The sequence below is a fragment of the Aotus nancymaae genome, unplaced genomic scaffold (assembly GCF_030222135.1).
Source record: "Aotus nancymaae isolate 86718 unplaced genomic scaffold, 86718_ANA_hifiasm-v0.15.2.pri h1tg000004l, whole genome shotgun sequence".
Lineage (NCBI taxonomy): Eukaryota > Metazoa > Chordata > Mammalia > Primates > Aotidae > Aotus > Aotus nancymaae.
Window position 1 is genome coordinate 42,816,633 of NW_026988415.1, and position 13,378 is coordinate 42,830,010.

Genomic DNA, 13,378 nt, shown 5'->3' on the forward strand with positions numbered 1-13,378 from the left:
TCCTCCAGATAAACTGACCGTAAGATGACCCAATTTTGGTTGCAAATTAACATACCCTCTCATCAGACTGATGGTTTCTCTGATACAGAGGTCCATGCTAGAAGAGCTGAATGCCAACAACTGAATAACATGGCTCACATTTTCATGCAGCAGCAGCAGCAAAAACCAAAAGAAAGTTAAAGGGACAATTTAATGTCCCAAATAATAAAGTCCATGTATATTCTGGGGACATGATTTTTCAGGTTAAAAAAAAACAGCTAAATAGAAGGTCTTGAGTGACTTCTTGAGGAAGAGTAATTTCTCCCACCTACCCATTAAAAATTAGTTTTAGGTACCTGTGTCCTCTACTGGGAAAAGAAATGGCCATTTCTGCCATTGTCCTTCATCAAGATATTAGCCAAATTCCTGCCATAAAGAATGATACCTTTAAATAACTTGTTTTTGATAAAATAGGCTTTCCAAATGACCTGTATCTATACAGTCCTAAATTTATAAAAAGTGAATGCTGAAGGAGTGTTACATGAAGAAGAACAAAAATTTACATGTGAATAATCAGCTACAGTTCTTAAAATTAGATGCTGTGCATCTTAGTATGTTCTAATGCAATCAGGCCCTAGATGCAGTCTCAGAGCCATCTTTGCTGTTTTCCAAGCCAGGTTTGATGGTTGGGCTTGCCCAGTGTGAATGGGCATTACAGGGAGCATAGCTTGTGCTGTAGCTTCTAAAAATTGTACACCACCCTAAACCTAGTTTGCTTCAATATGTTCCCAGAGTAGATTAAAACCAACCAACCTCCAAAATCAAAAACCTAACTCACATCTGTTACTAAGTTCTTTTCCATGTTTGACAAGTGCAGGAGAAAAAACTTCAAGCCTTTGTCCTCTCTGTCTTATGCATAAAGGAGGCCATTAGCAACAGCAGTTCTAGAGATCTCTTGTCTACAATGAACTGCATAGAAATCATAACTAGCTTCACATCTGGCACTAAACAGTCATAAATGTTAATGAATAAAGGATGCCATCGTTTTTCATTTCTTGACTTGAGGGAAGGAAAGAGGGGAAAAAAATAGAAGTTATGAGTTCTATTAGTGGTTCCATGAAGAGCATCCATGCAAGCTTAAACCTGGATCTCTTTGATTGGCAATGGGCAAAGGACTTAACAAGCTGCCTGAAGCAAAAGTTTGTACTACGAATTTTCCAAAGCATTTTTATTGTTCCTCAAAAGATCTGGTAACTCAAACAGGACTATTATAATGAGAGTGCAAATAATTATATTTTCTACATAAAATAATAATATTAATAGAGGTATAGGGCTGAAGAGGGGGTTATGATGGGGTGGCTAAACAGAAGGGCAGAGTTGAAAAGAACTGCTGCAAAGTATCCTCATTTTCATCAGTTATGGACAACTTAGGATGTCTTTTATTCATCCCATGTCCAGTCTTTTTTGTCTTATGAAATAATAAACATACAAATAAAAAACACACAGAGAGACAAACACAAACCAACACCAACCTATTAGTCTTTTCTGCCTACTCCATATACACCATAAACAGAAGGAGAAAGGCATAAAAGAAAAGAACCAACTGTGCATTCAAATGATTTCCATTGCACGGACCTGTAGGAAATTTTGTTCCATATCACAATTGCTATTGTCCTGGCAGGGATGGAGGGGGCGTGAGGCATAAAGGGATAGGGAAGCAGACACTGAATCCATTCTAACACTTTGGCTCTAAGGGAAGTATCTTTTTGGGTAATGTTTTTTCAATAAAGCTGACTGCAGATATGATACCATTTGTCCACACTAAGAAAACAAAGCTAAGAATCCCTAGTAAGCCACAAATAGCCTCACATCTGACAAGCAAAATAAAGAGGGAAAACTTTAAAAAGGTGATCTTTTAATGACATGTGCATCAATCATAAACTGTGTATTTATTTATTTATTTATTTAGAGATAGGGTCGGATTCTGTCTCCCAGGCTGGAGTGCAGTGGTACGATCTTGGCTCACTGCAACCTCTGCCTCACAGACTGAAGCCATCCTCTCACCTCAGCCTCCTGAGTAGCTAGGACTACAGGTGTACACCACCATGCCTGGCTAATTTTTACTTTTTTTGTTGTTGTTATTGCAGAAATAGGGTTTCACCATGTTGCCCAGGCTTGTCTCAAACTCCTGAGCACAAGCAATCCACCCACCTTCGCCTCCCAAAGTGCTGGGATTACAGGTGTGAGCCACTATGCCCAGCTATACACACACACACACACACACACACACACACACAATTTTTTAATAGGCTGTCTTCTTTTATATAATAAGCAAACCAAGATATAAAACAGAATACATTGACAGCAACTTATTTTTTTTTCCAGCTTGGATTTTACTTGAATTAAGCTACCATAATACAGATGACTTTTTAAACCCTTATTATTTTTTCTCTTTTCAGTTCTGCTCCAGACATTATGACATGATCAAGTGAGGAAAATGCAATCTGGTTCAATACGTCATGTTTGCTACTAAATAATCTTTCCAAGTATTTTATTTCAGCAACTATAAATTTAAACCAAGATTGAAAGTAAAAATGGGACTTCAAAACTTCAAAAGTAAAGCAAGGAAAGGAAGCCATGAATGATATGCTGAGTTGGAGAGATAATAGGTAAAATGTTAAACACAAATTCAGCTGAAAGAGAGTCACAATATACAAAAGTAATTTAGATATAGACCTGAGTCTATAAGAAGAGAAAAAGCCAATATATTGCCCTATCTTTATCACTCCAGGATCCTTTGGACTTCAGCAGTGGTACTCTATAGTCTGTGATAAATTACCCACTTTCGGAAAGATGTATTAATATATTATCAATTGAAGAACAAAACTATTTGTTAGCTATTTCAATTAGTAAGTATTCTTACCTCAGGAAACAAACGTTAACCAAACTCTAAGCACTTTCTTCCACCTGCATTTATTGCTCTGAAAAGCATACATTTTATTGCCTAGGTTTGATACTTAGTGAGAAAGTAAATAAAATACATTTAATCCTTAGAAATAACTGAATTAGAAACCAGTAGAAAGCCTCGGCATAATCTTTTGTTTCCATATAATAATACATTCCTCAGTATCTTACTGGAATGATTACAGACAGAAAATCAATTCTTAAAATCTCATGCATAGTCTGTAATTACAGCTAGAATATATAATCAAAACTGAAAGACATATATATCCAAGTGTTATTAAACAATGATTAAGCTTTGATTGGACTATCTACTGGCTACAGCTAATCTCTTAGTACAATCATGGCTGCCTGCCAGACCACCATGTTCTAGGAATAGATATTTTTTCTCAAGAAATTCCTCTTTGGGCAATTAGCTAATAATTCTGAACTTGGAGGCAATAAACCTCTGCCTGTTAGCAATTGGGTATAATCATAAGGAACTAAAACTCACAGATACTTATCAAAGTCTTTAAATTGTAATGCTACACACTTAATTAGGAGGCAAAAGATACATATTTTTAAAGGTTTCTTATCTTCCCATTTGTAAATGTTTGCTCCCACTTGTTTATTCACTAGCAAATGTAACCAACTCTAAGCAGGCCCTTAACATTTCATTATCCACTGAGAGTATATTGGTCATTGAAGTTTAACAAAATTCCACTGGTTTCCCAACAATTTCTCAGTAGTAGGCTTAAACCTCATTTTTATTTTGGCTACTTTCCAACATAACTGAAATATAAGTGTTTCTGTTTAAAGATATTCACAGTTAAAGGCGCAGATGCCCTCTGGATGCTCACAAAAACCATACATTTTTGACCAAATAGTGACAAGTTGCCGGCAACTTACCAGAATTTCTCTTTGACACCATCTTCAGATTTGTGCTGACTACAGAACAGACCACAAGGGCCAGAAGAAATGGTGGCTTCATCTTTCACTTTTTTTGGCAGCTGAAAAGTCAAAATAAAGAATATGAAGTTTGAACCACAGATCTTGGCCTCAACAAAACAGCACTTACAATTTTACATTTTTCAAAACTCCATTACAGAAACAGTGACAGTCTGGTGACTTCTGGCTTTATTTTTATGCAAATAGAAGAAAACATGAACGTTCACTATTAAATTATGTCAGGTTCCCTGCTTAAAACTTTTCAATGGCTTCCCACTGGATCTAGAGTAAAATCCAACTCCTTCCATTAGACTTTCAAGGGCCTATAAGCGGAGCCCCCAGATGCCTCTTTGATCTTATTTCACAAAGCTCTCCTCCATGCTGGCTATGCTCCAGCCACTATGGTCGTTTTATCTGTTCCTATAATGTGCCAAGGCTTTTTTTTTTCTCATGGCATTTGCACTTTGTCTTCCTCCTGAGATACTCTCCACTCTTCACAGTTTCTTAACATCCTATATGTCTCAGTCCCACAAAAAGGCCTTCCTCAACTACCCAATCTTAACTCTGTCAATCTCTAGCTCACCTCTTTGCTTGTTTTATTCATAAGACTGATAAGCACTTACAGTTGTTTATGTGATAGGAAGAGATTTTACACAACTTTGAGTTCATTTTTAGGTGAACAGTATTAAGTCCCAAGCAATTAGAATGAAATTCTTCCAAAATCAAAAATAACTGAAAAGGATATGGAATTGAATTGAGATGTTATTAAGTCTTCCCATCCCATAACAGGGAAAGGAGTTTGTAAAGTGCTACCAGTAGGAATTAGGGGGGAAAATCATCTTTAAGTTTTAATCCCCATCGAGTTTCAGAAAAATCAGTAAATTGGTTACCTATATGGTGACTTAACTAGGGTTCTTGAAAATAATCAGAATATAAGCACCACTGAGGTACACTGGGCTGATCATAAACTCAAGATACAAAAATGGCAAAGGGAGGTACGAGGGTGAAACTACAGCAATCACTGAAATAATGAATGGAAGAAAACCTGGAAAGACAAGAATAGTCTCTGGATAACATTTAAAGGTCCAGCATTCTATATAAAGATTTTTTTAAATAATTAGTTGTACCTAAAGGTATAGCGCCTTACCCAGAATGTAAGAGTAACAGGATGATATCAAGTACTTGGTAGGATTCTTTTTTCCCAAAACTGACCTCAAAGATCTACCTGATACTCTAAATTCAGAAAACTTCCAGTTTGGTGTCTGAAGCCACTAGCACAATGAACCAATGCAGCTAGCTCCTTATCACCTCATCCCAACTCCATCAATAAACAAAGAAACATGGAAAGGAAAAGACCACCTTTTGACAAGGAAGACAGGCTTTTTCTTTCCCCGTTGACCATATACTTAGCATGAGACATACTGAACTTCTCCTGCACCACTGGAGCTAGGATAAAGAATCTTGGGAAGAGGTGGTATGCTGGAGATTTCCAGATGACAAGAGGATCAAGACTAATTCTCACCTACTCCCAACATACAGCCACATTTGAGTCCCAAGAGGCATGGAAAATGAATTTGGCATACACCCAAAGGTCCAAGCTGGACTAGGTAAATACATGATTCTTGCCAGAGGCTTTAACATGGGGCAAGATGAATGCATGTGATAAGAAAGTGATATGATGGCACCAGCTGAAGGTCTGACAGATGATGTAATAATTTTGCAAGGGATTTCCAATGTCCAGAGGAGATGCTTGGAGAAGGTTCCCATTAGCAGGCTGTTATAACTATCTGTTTATATAGTGCCCACAGATGGCTAGAAGAGCAACTATGACCAACCAAGGAGAAGACACACACAGTCACAAGCATCTGTCTTTTCCCTCTCCTTCTTCCCCAGCAACTCTCCTCCCAAAGAAATACCAAAACAGGAACAGGGGAAAGGGGATAAATAAGAAGAAATGAAAGGCTACCATACACACCGCAAACTCCTAGCCATTAGAGATGTACATCCCATCTGTTTGAAGAAAAAGGAAGAGAAGCATTTGCATCAGATAGGGGCTTGGAGTAAGCAAGACAAAGCCTTTAAATTAGAATGACACTCTCCTAATATCTGAAAGCAGCTAAAAAGTTATAGAATCAGATTGAAATGTTTATCATGGTCCCAATCTCCTAGTGGAAAAGGGTAAATACAAGAGAACACAGTAAATAGTAATTAGTGGGAAAAATAATACCATTTCAAGTTTATAGTCCAATGAGTTGAAACACTTAATGAATCAGTTACATTTATTAGCTTGGTTGTCTTTGCCTACTCCTTGCCCAATAGAATGTAAACTTCATGAGGGCAGCCACTTAGTCACTAACTGTTGTATATCCTCAGTACCTAGTATAGAGCCCGAAACATAACTGATTAATAAATACTTTTAATGAATAAAAGAACAAGATCTATATAGATAACATCCTATCAAATGTTCATGTAATGCAAATGAGTGGAAACTTTTGGTGTTTTTTCAAGTTACTCATTTATTTGAAACAGAACATCTCTTGTCTAACATGGGACTATCCAAATCTGAGAAGTACCATATTTCCTGCTATTATGAACACTGTTGGTGCTCTGTCCATGTCTTCTTCGGTCCATTCTAAAAGTCATCTGCAAAAGTCTTCCTATGTTTCTCTGCCAGAGGGGCTTCTTTGTCTGCAAACGCAGTTTGACCAGCATAGGAGGCAGACTAGAAGTGTCAGGTTGTTAATACTCACTAAATGATTCTCAATCAATTGTGAAAGTTGGTGAACAAATACCCCAGCTCCCTCACCCTTTGGTATGTTCCAGCACTATTGAGTGGCAACCTGCTTATTTGCTTTACCTCCCTTCTAGTCTGACTTTGACACTTCCTTGCAGTACTTCCTGGGATCATTTCCCAAATAAACTACCTGCATCCAAATCCTTATCTTAGAGTTGTGCTTTTTGGAGACCTCAAAAGTCTGAAAAGACCATTAAGTACTCCACACGATTCTTTGTTTTCCATAAACCTTGTCTGTCAGATCTCCAAATGATTATGTAGGCTCTGGACTTTCAAAGGAAGGCTTATTATTCAAAATTTTCTTGAACCACGTGCCCATTCTAGCTCCCCTGTCTTATCCTCCTATTTAGAACTTACATCACCCCAGTGACTTTGTTAAGAACATTGGCTCATCTCTGCTATAGCTCTTCCTGCTATATGTATCCACTTGGTTACTAACTCAACCATGCTGGTTATATTTTAGGAGTCTACCAAGTTCTCCTTACTCCAAACCTATTCTATCCATGATTGTACCTTCACTATTTCTGGCTGGAAGCTGACAGTTTGTAGGGACCATAACCTGCTAAGATAGAATATCATTTTTAGCATTCTGATATTTTATAAATGGTGGCAAAACAAAAAGAAAGATGATTTGAGAAAGGCCTTTAAAAACCCTGTTTGCCCAGTGGACATTATGTGATCATATTGACCCAAAACATGAACTATATTTTGTAACTGACATTCAGATATATTATATGTGGAAAATAACTAATGCAGATATATGTCTAATTCCCTATTTAATTTATCCCTCCCTATTCAAAATAAAATAGTTAATGTTTGACTTTCACTAGGGAAATCATTGCTGGAATTGAATAACTACAGAATTATTTTATATGCTACTTTTCCTGTCAGTTAAAATCCATCAGAATTAGAAAAACATAGCATATAAAATTTTTAAGTATATATATTTACCAATCCCATTTCCACAGGAGTCAATTAATTCAACAAACTTTGCTGAACAACATTTATATTTTATGATAATAATTTATTGGGCACTTTGGGTGAGCCAGACACTGTGCTAAACTGTTTTATGTCATTTTATCCTCTCAACAATCTTATGAGTTATTATTATCCCCATTTTACTTTTCAGAAAACTGACCCTTGTGACTTACCCAAGATCATGACATTAGTAAATTATGGAAAAAGGATTTGAATGCAGGTCTGTATGGCTACAAACCCCAATCTCTTAACCACTACTGAACTACTTTTGCCCTAGGGGTTAGATGCTATGGGAGTCATAAACCAAGTTTAAGATTATAAAATGTAGCTTCTTTTCTTCAAGGAACTATAACCTCACTGTGGAGATACATGCATAGTAGAGTACTTAGTCAAGCGCAAGACAATGAAGAACAACCTATATTTGTTAAGTGCTAAGGGAATACCGAATAAAATAAGTGTTTTTTAGCATGTTCAGTAGGTGACTCAGATTTCCCATTGAAAGGGAAAATCTGCCAAACTGCCTCAATTCAAACAGTCAAAGAGAAATGCCAGTGTAATTAATCTCCTAGCAGTGTTCATCTACAACAGCAGTCGGCCTGATATATCATCACTGATCAAGGAATATCCTGCAACATTCCTTACAGCCCAGTGGTCACTGGGCTCCCAACATATGGTTCCCATACATCTGTTGAAATAGTAAAAGTTTCAGAAGCAGCTCGAGTTACTCCTGGAAATCTTACACTGAAATTTAGGTTTATTACAACTTTTTTCTCTTGGCGATTTTACAACCAACTTACTGTTGTGTGAATAAAGTGTACAGAAGCATGTATAATACCTACTATGATGGCAATTATTCTGCATTCAATTATTTCAAAATCACTTTTTTTCCTAAAAAGAGTCTTCCCCACTGCCATGGCTATAACTATGCAATGATTCTTACTCCTGAAGTTCATATTTCCCTGAGAGCTTTGTGTTTACTAATTCCCTGGGGTCAGTATATAAAAATCCCAAAAGGCCACATGATGAATTCTAAAGAAGGAAGATGCTAAGATAATGGCTAATGAAGGCATTAGCATTCCTCTCCTTGGAGTATCAAATCCTGAGATGAGTAATGTCATATTGAAGAGAGCTTTAAAAAATGTAATTGAACTAAATCATTTGACAGATAATTGTAATGATGATGTTATGCTTGAATGACTTTCAAGTATGGTTTGCAAATTACCTTTTTCACTTTGTTCCCTTCCTCCCTTAAAGTACCAGATATGCCAGGTTTCTGGTTAATGCTAATTTTTTACAGTACCTATATGGCAAACTCTTGACTCTAGAAACCAAAACACGTTTAACTTATGGATACATCTGGACACAGTTAATAGACCCAACCTAAAATATCAGCTAGTTGCAAATAGCACACAATTATATGTCATTTCTTTTTACATTTTTGCAATCAGAGAAAATTTTGGTATCTTGACAAGGTTTTTCATATATGTGTATATGTATGTATAGGTATAAAATCATACACATACATACACACATATACTCACAGAGAGGCAGTTCTTTAGTCAACACACATTTATCTCTATCTTTTACATTTTGTAATGTTATAGTAATTTGTGATGAAGTCTGGTATTCACACACACATGGCCCTGAGTTCCTGTTATCTCTTCAATCAGAAAACAGAGATGCAATAACGTTAACTAGGTTCTGTATACTAGGGAGAGAAAGTTGGCTCTCAAACTCAAATTTGAAAGGACCTCAATAATTACCTAATCCAACTTTTAACCAATCGAGAAATCCTTTTTACAGAATTCTTTTATCTAGCCTATTCTCAAGCACTTCTGTCATTTGAAAATAACTGCATAAAGTGGCAGCCAACTCTGTTGTTAGTGCTAACCGTAAGAATCTGAGGTAGAAATAGAGACACAGAGACTGAAATCAACATAGCCAAAGGCACACAAATAAGAAAACAGAGAGATAGCAAAAGATAGAGACAGATGGATAGGACACAGAAAGGGAGGTTAAAATTCACAGAGGAGAAAGAGAAAAAACTTGAAGCGGCAGAGAAAAAATTAGAAGTGGAGACACAAAAAGTTGACATAGCAAAGAAGGGGAATAGGTAAGAGGAATAATGAGTGAGGAGCCATTGAGAGACAGCAGAAGGGACTATCTCAGGACAGACTACACAGAGAAGCAAGTATAAAGGGAAAAACTGGTATATGTAACTATAGGGTTTCTTTCTGATTTCCATAATGATCATAGCCCCAGTTTTTAGTACATAGTTTGCAAAAATGAAAATTTCATTTCCCAGCCTCCCTTGCAGCTGGATATGGAAAGGTATTGAGTTCTGACTATTAAGACAAAATCAAAAGTATTATGTGTAACAGGGTTATGTGTGCCTTTTTCAGGGTCTCTCCAGACAGGAAACCTAGAAGTAGTAGGTATAAGGTCTCACAAGCAGTTTACACAAAAAGTCTTCAATCATACTCATTGATCAATGAGTCTTACTCATTTTTTGTTGTATCTAAATCCATCATCATCTAACATTTTTTCCATCAATAAAAGTGTTTGTCAATATTCCTCTCAAAATTTAATGTACACTTTCATACATTCCAAATGTAATGTACACATTAATATTCTGTTTATGAGATTAAAAATTAGGACAGCATTTTAGAAGGCAATTTGATAGTATTTGGCAAAAATTAAAGTGCTCAGGAATTTATTTTCTATTAATCTATACTACAGCAATCCAAATGATTTTGCATAAAAATATAAGCACATACAAGGATGGCCAATGAAGTATGCATTGTGATGGTGAAAATCTGATAACAGATTAAAAACCTTTTCATGGGTAGGGGTGATACATTCATACTACGGAATACTATACAACCATTAAAGAGACTGAGAGAGGTGTGGACAGACATAGGTAGATCTACAAGATATATGAAAAAAAGATACGATTCTACATATAATGGAAAAATCTATGTTTGTATGCATGGTTAAGAACGTGTGTGTATGTGTATGGAAATCCATAGAAAAAAGTTTGGAAGCATGTGTGGCTGGGGAATTCATGTGGAGGTCAGAGTGGAAGCAGGTGTGAGAGGGTCCAGCAGAAGAAAACATGGCTGCCAAAGTGTTTGAGTCCATCAGCAAGTTTGGCCTGGGCTTAGCTGTTGCAGGAGGTATGGTGAATTCTGCCTTATATAACGTGGATGCTGGGCACACAGCTGTCATCTTTGACAGATTCCATGGATACCAGACATCATGATAGGGGAAAGGACTCAGTTTCTTATCCCATGGGTACAGAAACCAATTATCTTTGACTGCCGTTCTTGACCACGTAATGTATCAGCCATCACTGGTAGCAAAGATTTACAGAATGTCCACATCACACTGTGCATCCTCTTCCGGCCAATCACTGGCCAGCTTCCTCGCATCTTCACCAGCATCGAAGAGGACTATGAGGAGCATGTGCTGCTGTCCATCACTACCAAGGTCCTCAAGTCAGTGGTGGCTCACCTTTGGGCTCATCCTGGATGATGTGTCCTTGATACATCTGACCTTCGGGAAGGAGTTCACAGAAGCAGTGGAAGCCAAACAGGTGGCTCAGTAGGAAGCAGAGAGAGACAGATTTGTGGTGGAAAAGGCTGAGCAGCAGAAAAAGTCAGTCATGATCTCTGCTGAGGGTGACTCCAAGGCAGCTGAGCTGATCCCCAACAAATTGGCCACTGCACGGGATGGTCTGATCAAGCTGTGCAAGCTGGAAACTGCAGAGGACATCATCGCATACCAGTTCTCACATTCTTGGAACATCACCTACCTGCCTCCTCCAGCTGACCCAGTGAGGGCCCACCCTGCCTGCACCTCTGCAGACTGGGCCACAGCCCCGATGATTCTTAACACTGCCTTCCTTCTGCTCCCACCCCAGAAATCACTGTGAAATTTCATGATTGGATTAAAGTGAAGGAAATAAAGGTAAAGTCACTTCAGATCTCTTTTAAAAAAAAAAAAAAGGTTTGGAATTTTTAACACTACTATAATTCTTAGAAAGGGAGTGGATAAAGTCTAAGGTTGAAGGGTAATTTTCACTTTTTATTCAATATAGTAATTGTGATCATCAACTGTGTTCTCAAAATACTTAGAGCTCTTTGCCTTCAGTCACATGATATGACCACACTTACCAGCCCCATTGTGATTGATGGGGCCATGCAACTGGTTCTGGCCAATTATTTATGAGCAAAAGTCGTTGCCCGTAGTTGCATGTCACTTCCAGGCCAGATCATTTATTTGTCAATGTGATGCCTTCCACAACTATCTTTCCATCCGCCACAGTGACTGGTAATGTTTATGATGGTGGTTGCTCCATCACCCTGGGTTGCAGAATGAAGAGTCACAGAGTAGAGCTTCTAGCCAACGTGTTACATAAGTGAAAAATAAAACTTTTCTTTAACAAACCATCAATATTTTGGATTGTTATAATAGCATAATCTAATTTATTCTGACTGATACCATTGAAATGTTTAAATTTTAAACTGAATAGTATACTTTCTGGGTATATTGTAAAATTAATATGATGCCTACAATAGTAAACAACATTATCTATGTAGAAATACAAATTGCAATGAGCCTATTATGTGCCAAGATCTAGATTCAACATCATCAAAATGTAACATTTCAAGGGCAGAGGCTATGCTTTTTTTTTTTTCACATCCCCAGCACCATTGACTAGAGCACAGTAGGTATGCAATCCATTCTTCCTGAATGTTAAATAGATTTTAAAATGTTTATCCTAAATCTATAAATTTATATTAATTCCTATGAAATGTCATTATGTTTGTTTTAGTCTATTATTCCAAATCGTGAAGACCATTTCAAAGCATAAGGCTTTTATTTATTTTATTAACTCTCCCACCTATTTTTGTGTCATCTGAATATTTCATAAGCTTGCTTTCTTTGCCTTCGATCAAGTCAGTAATTTTTAAAATTCTGAATAAGATATGACATAGAACAGAGATCTGTGGCCTATCACCATAGATCTCTCTACATGTCAGCATTAATCCATTAATCTGGTTGACCAACTGGGTATGAATCATTCAACTATATTAGAATCTATTTAACTGTCCCATATTAGCACATCTTGTCATGAGAGATCATGCATGGGATAGACCAAGCTTTCATACTGATATATCAGTCTAACAATTTTACCAAAAGAAAATAACAACTCTGTTTAGTCTGATTTGCTCCTAGGATCCATTAATTTAAATATTCAATAAATGTACTGTATGCCTATGATGGGAATACAATGGGAACATGATAGGTATGGTATCTACCTTCTGTGTAATCACAGTCTAGCAGAAAAGAACAAAAAACACAGACAACAACAATGGAGTGTTTTAAATGTAAAAGAAGAAAAATAAGGAGTGTTTTAGAGGAAAAAAAGAAGAAATCAAACTCAGGTTTATGAGAAAGACAAAGCTGTTTGGAGAAAGTGACTTCTAAGTTGAAACCTAGAGTGTGTTAGGAAAGATTGTTCTAAAAAGAGGCAATAGCATGGACAAAGGCCTGGAGCTGAGAGGGCATGGAATGTTCATTGAAGTAGAATGAGTTCAATATGGCAGAATAACAGTGTTATTAATAGGAGGAATAGAGAGTGTTGACACTGGTGAGGTGATCAGGGGTTAAGATCATGTACAGACTGAGTTGCCTATAGTACATCTAAGAATAGATATTAGTGAAAAGTTGGGG

General features: G+C 37.0%; 1 protein-coding gene and 1 pseudogene across 1 annotated transcript in view; one reads left to right on the top strand and one right to left on the bottom strand.

The window, feature by feature from the left end:
- IL1RAPL2 (interleukin 1 receptor accessory protein like 2) overlaps window positions 1-13,378 on the bottom strand; it is a 1,111,506-nt gene that overhangs the window by 1,041,020 nt on the left and 57,108 nt on the right. The window contains exon 2 of the mRNA XM_012451657.2: window positions 3,829-3,929. Within this exon, the coding sequence (XP_012307080.1) occupies window positions 3,829-3,910 (82 nt within the window). The 5' untranslated portion in view covers window positions 3,911-3,929. The remainder of the gene's footprint in view (window positions 1-3,828; window positions 3,930-13,378) is intronic.
- Window positions 10,755-11,573, top strand: LOC105716909 (prohibitin 1-like; annotated as a pseudogene).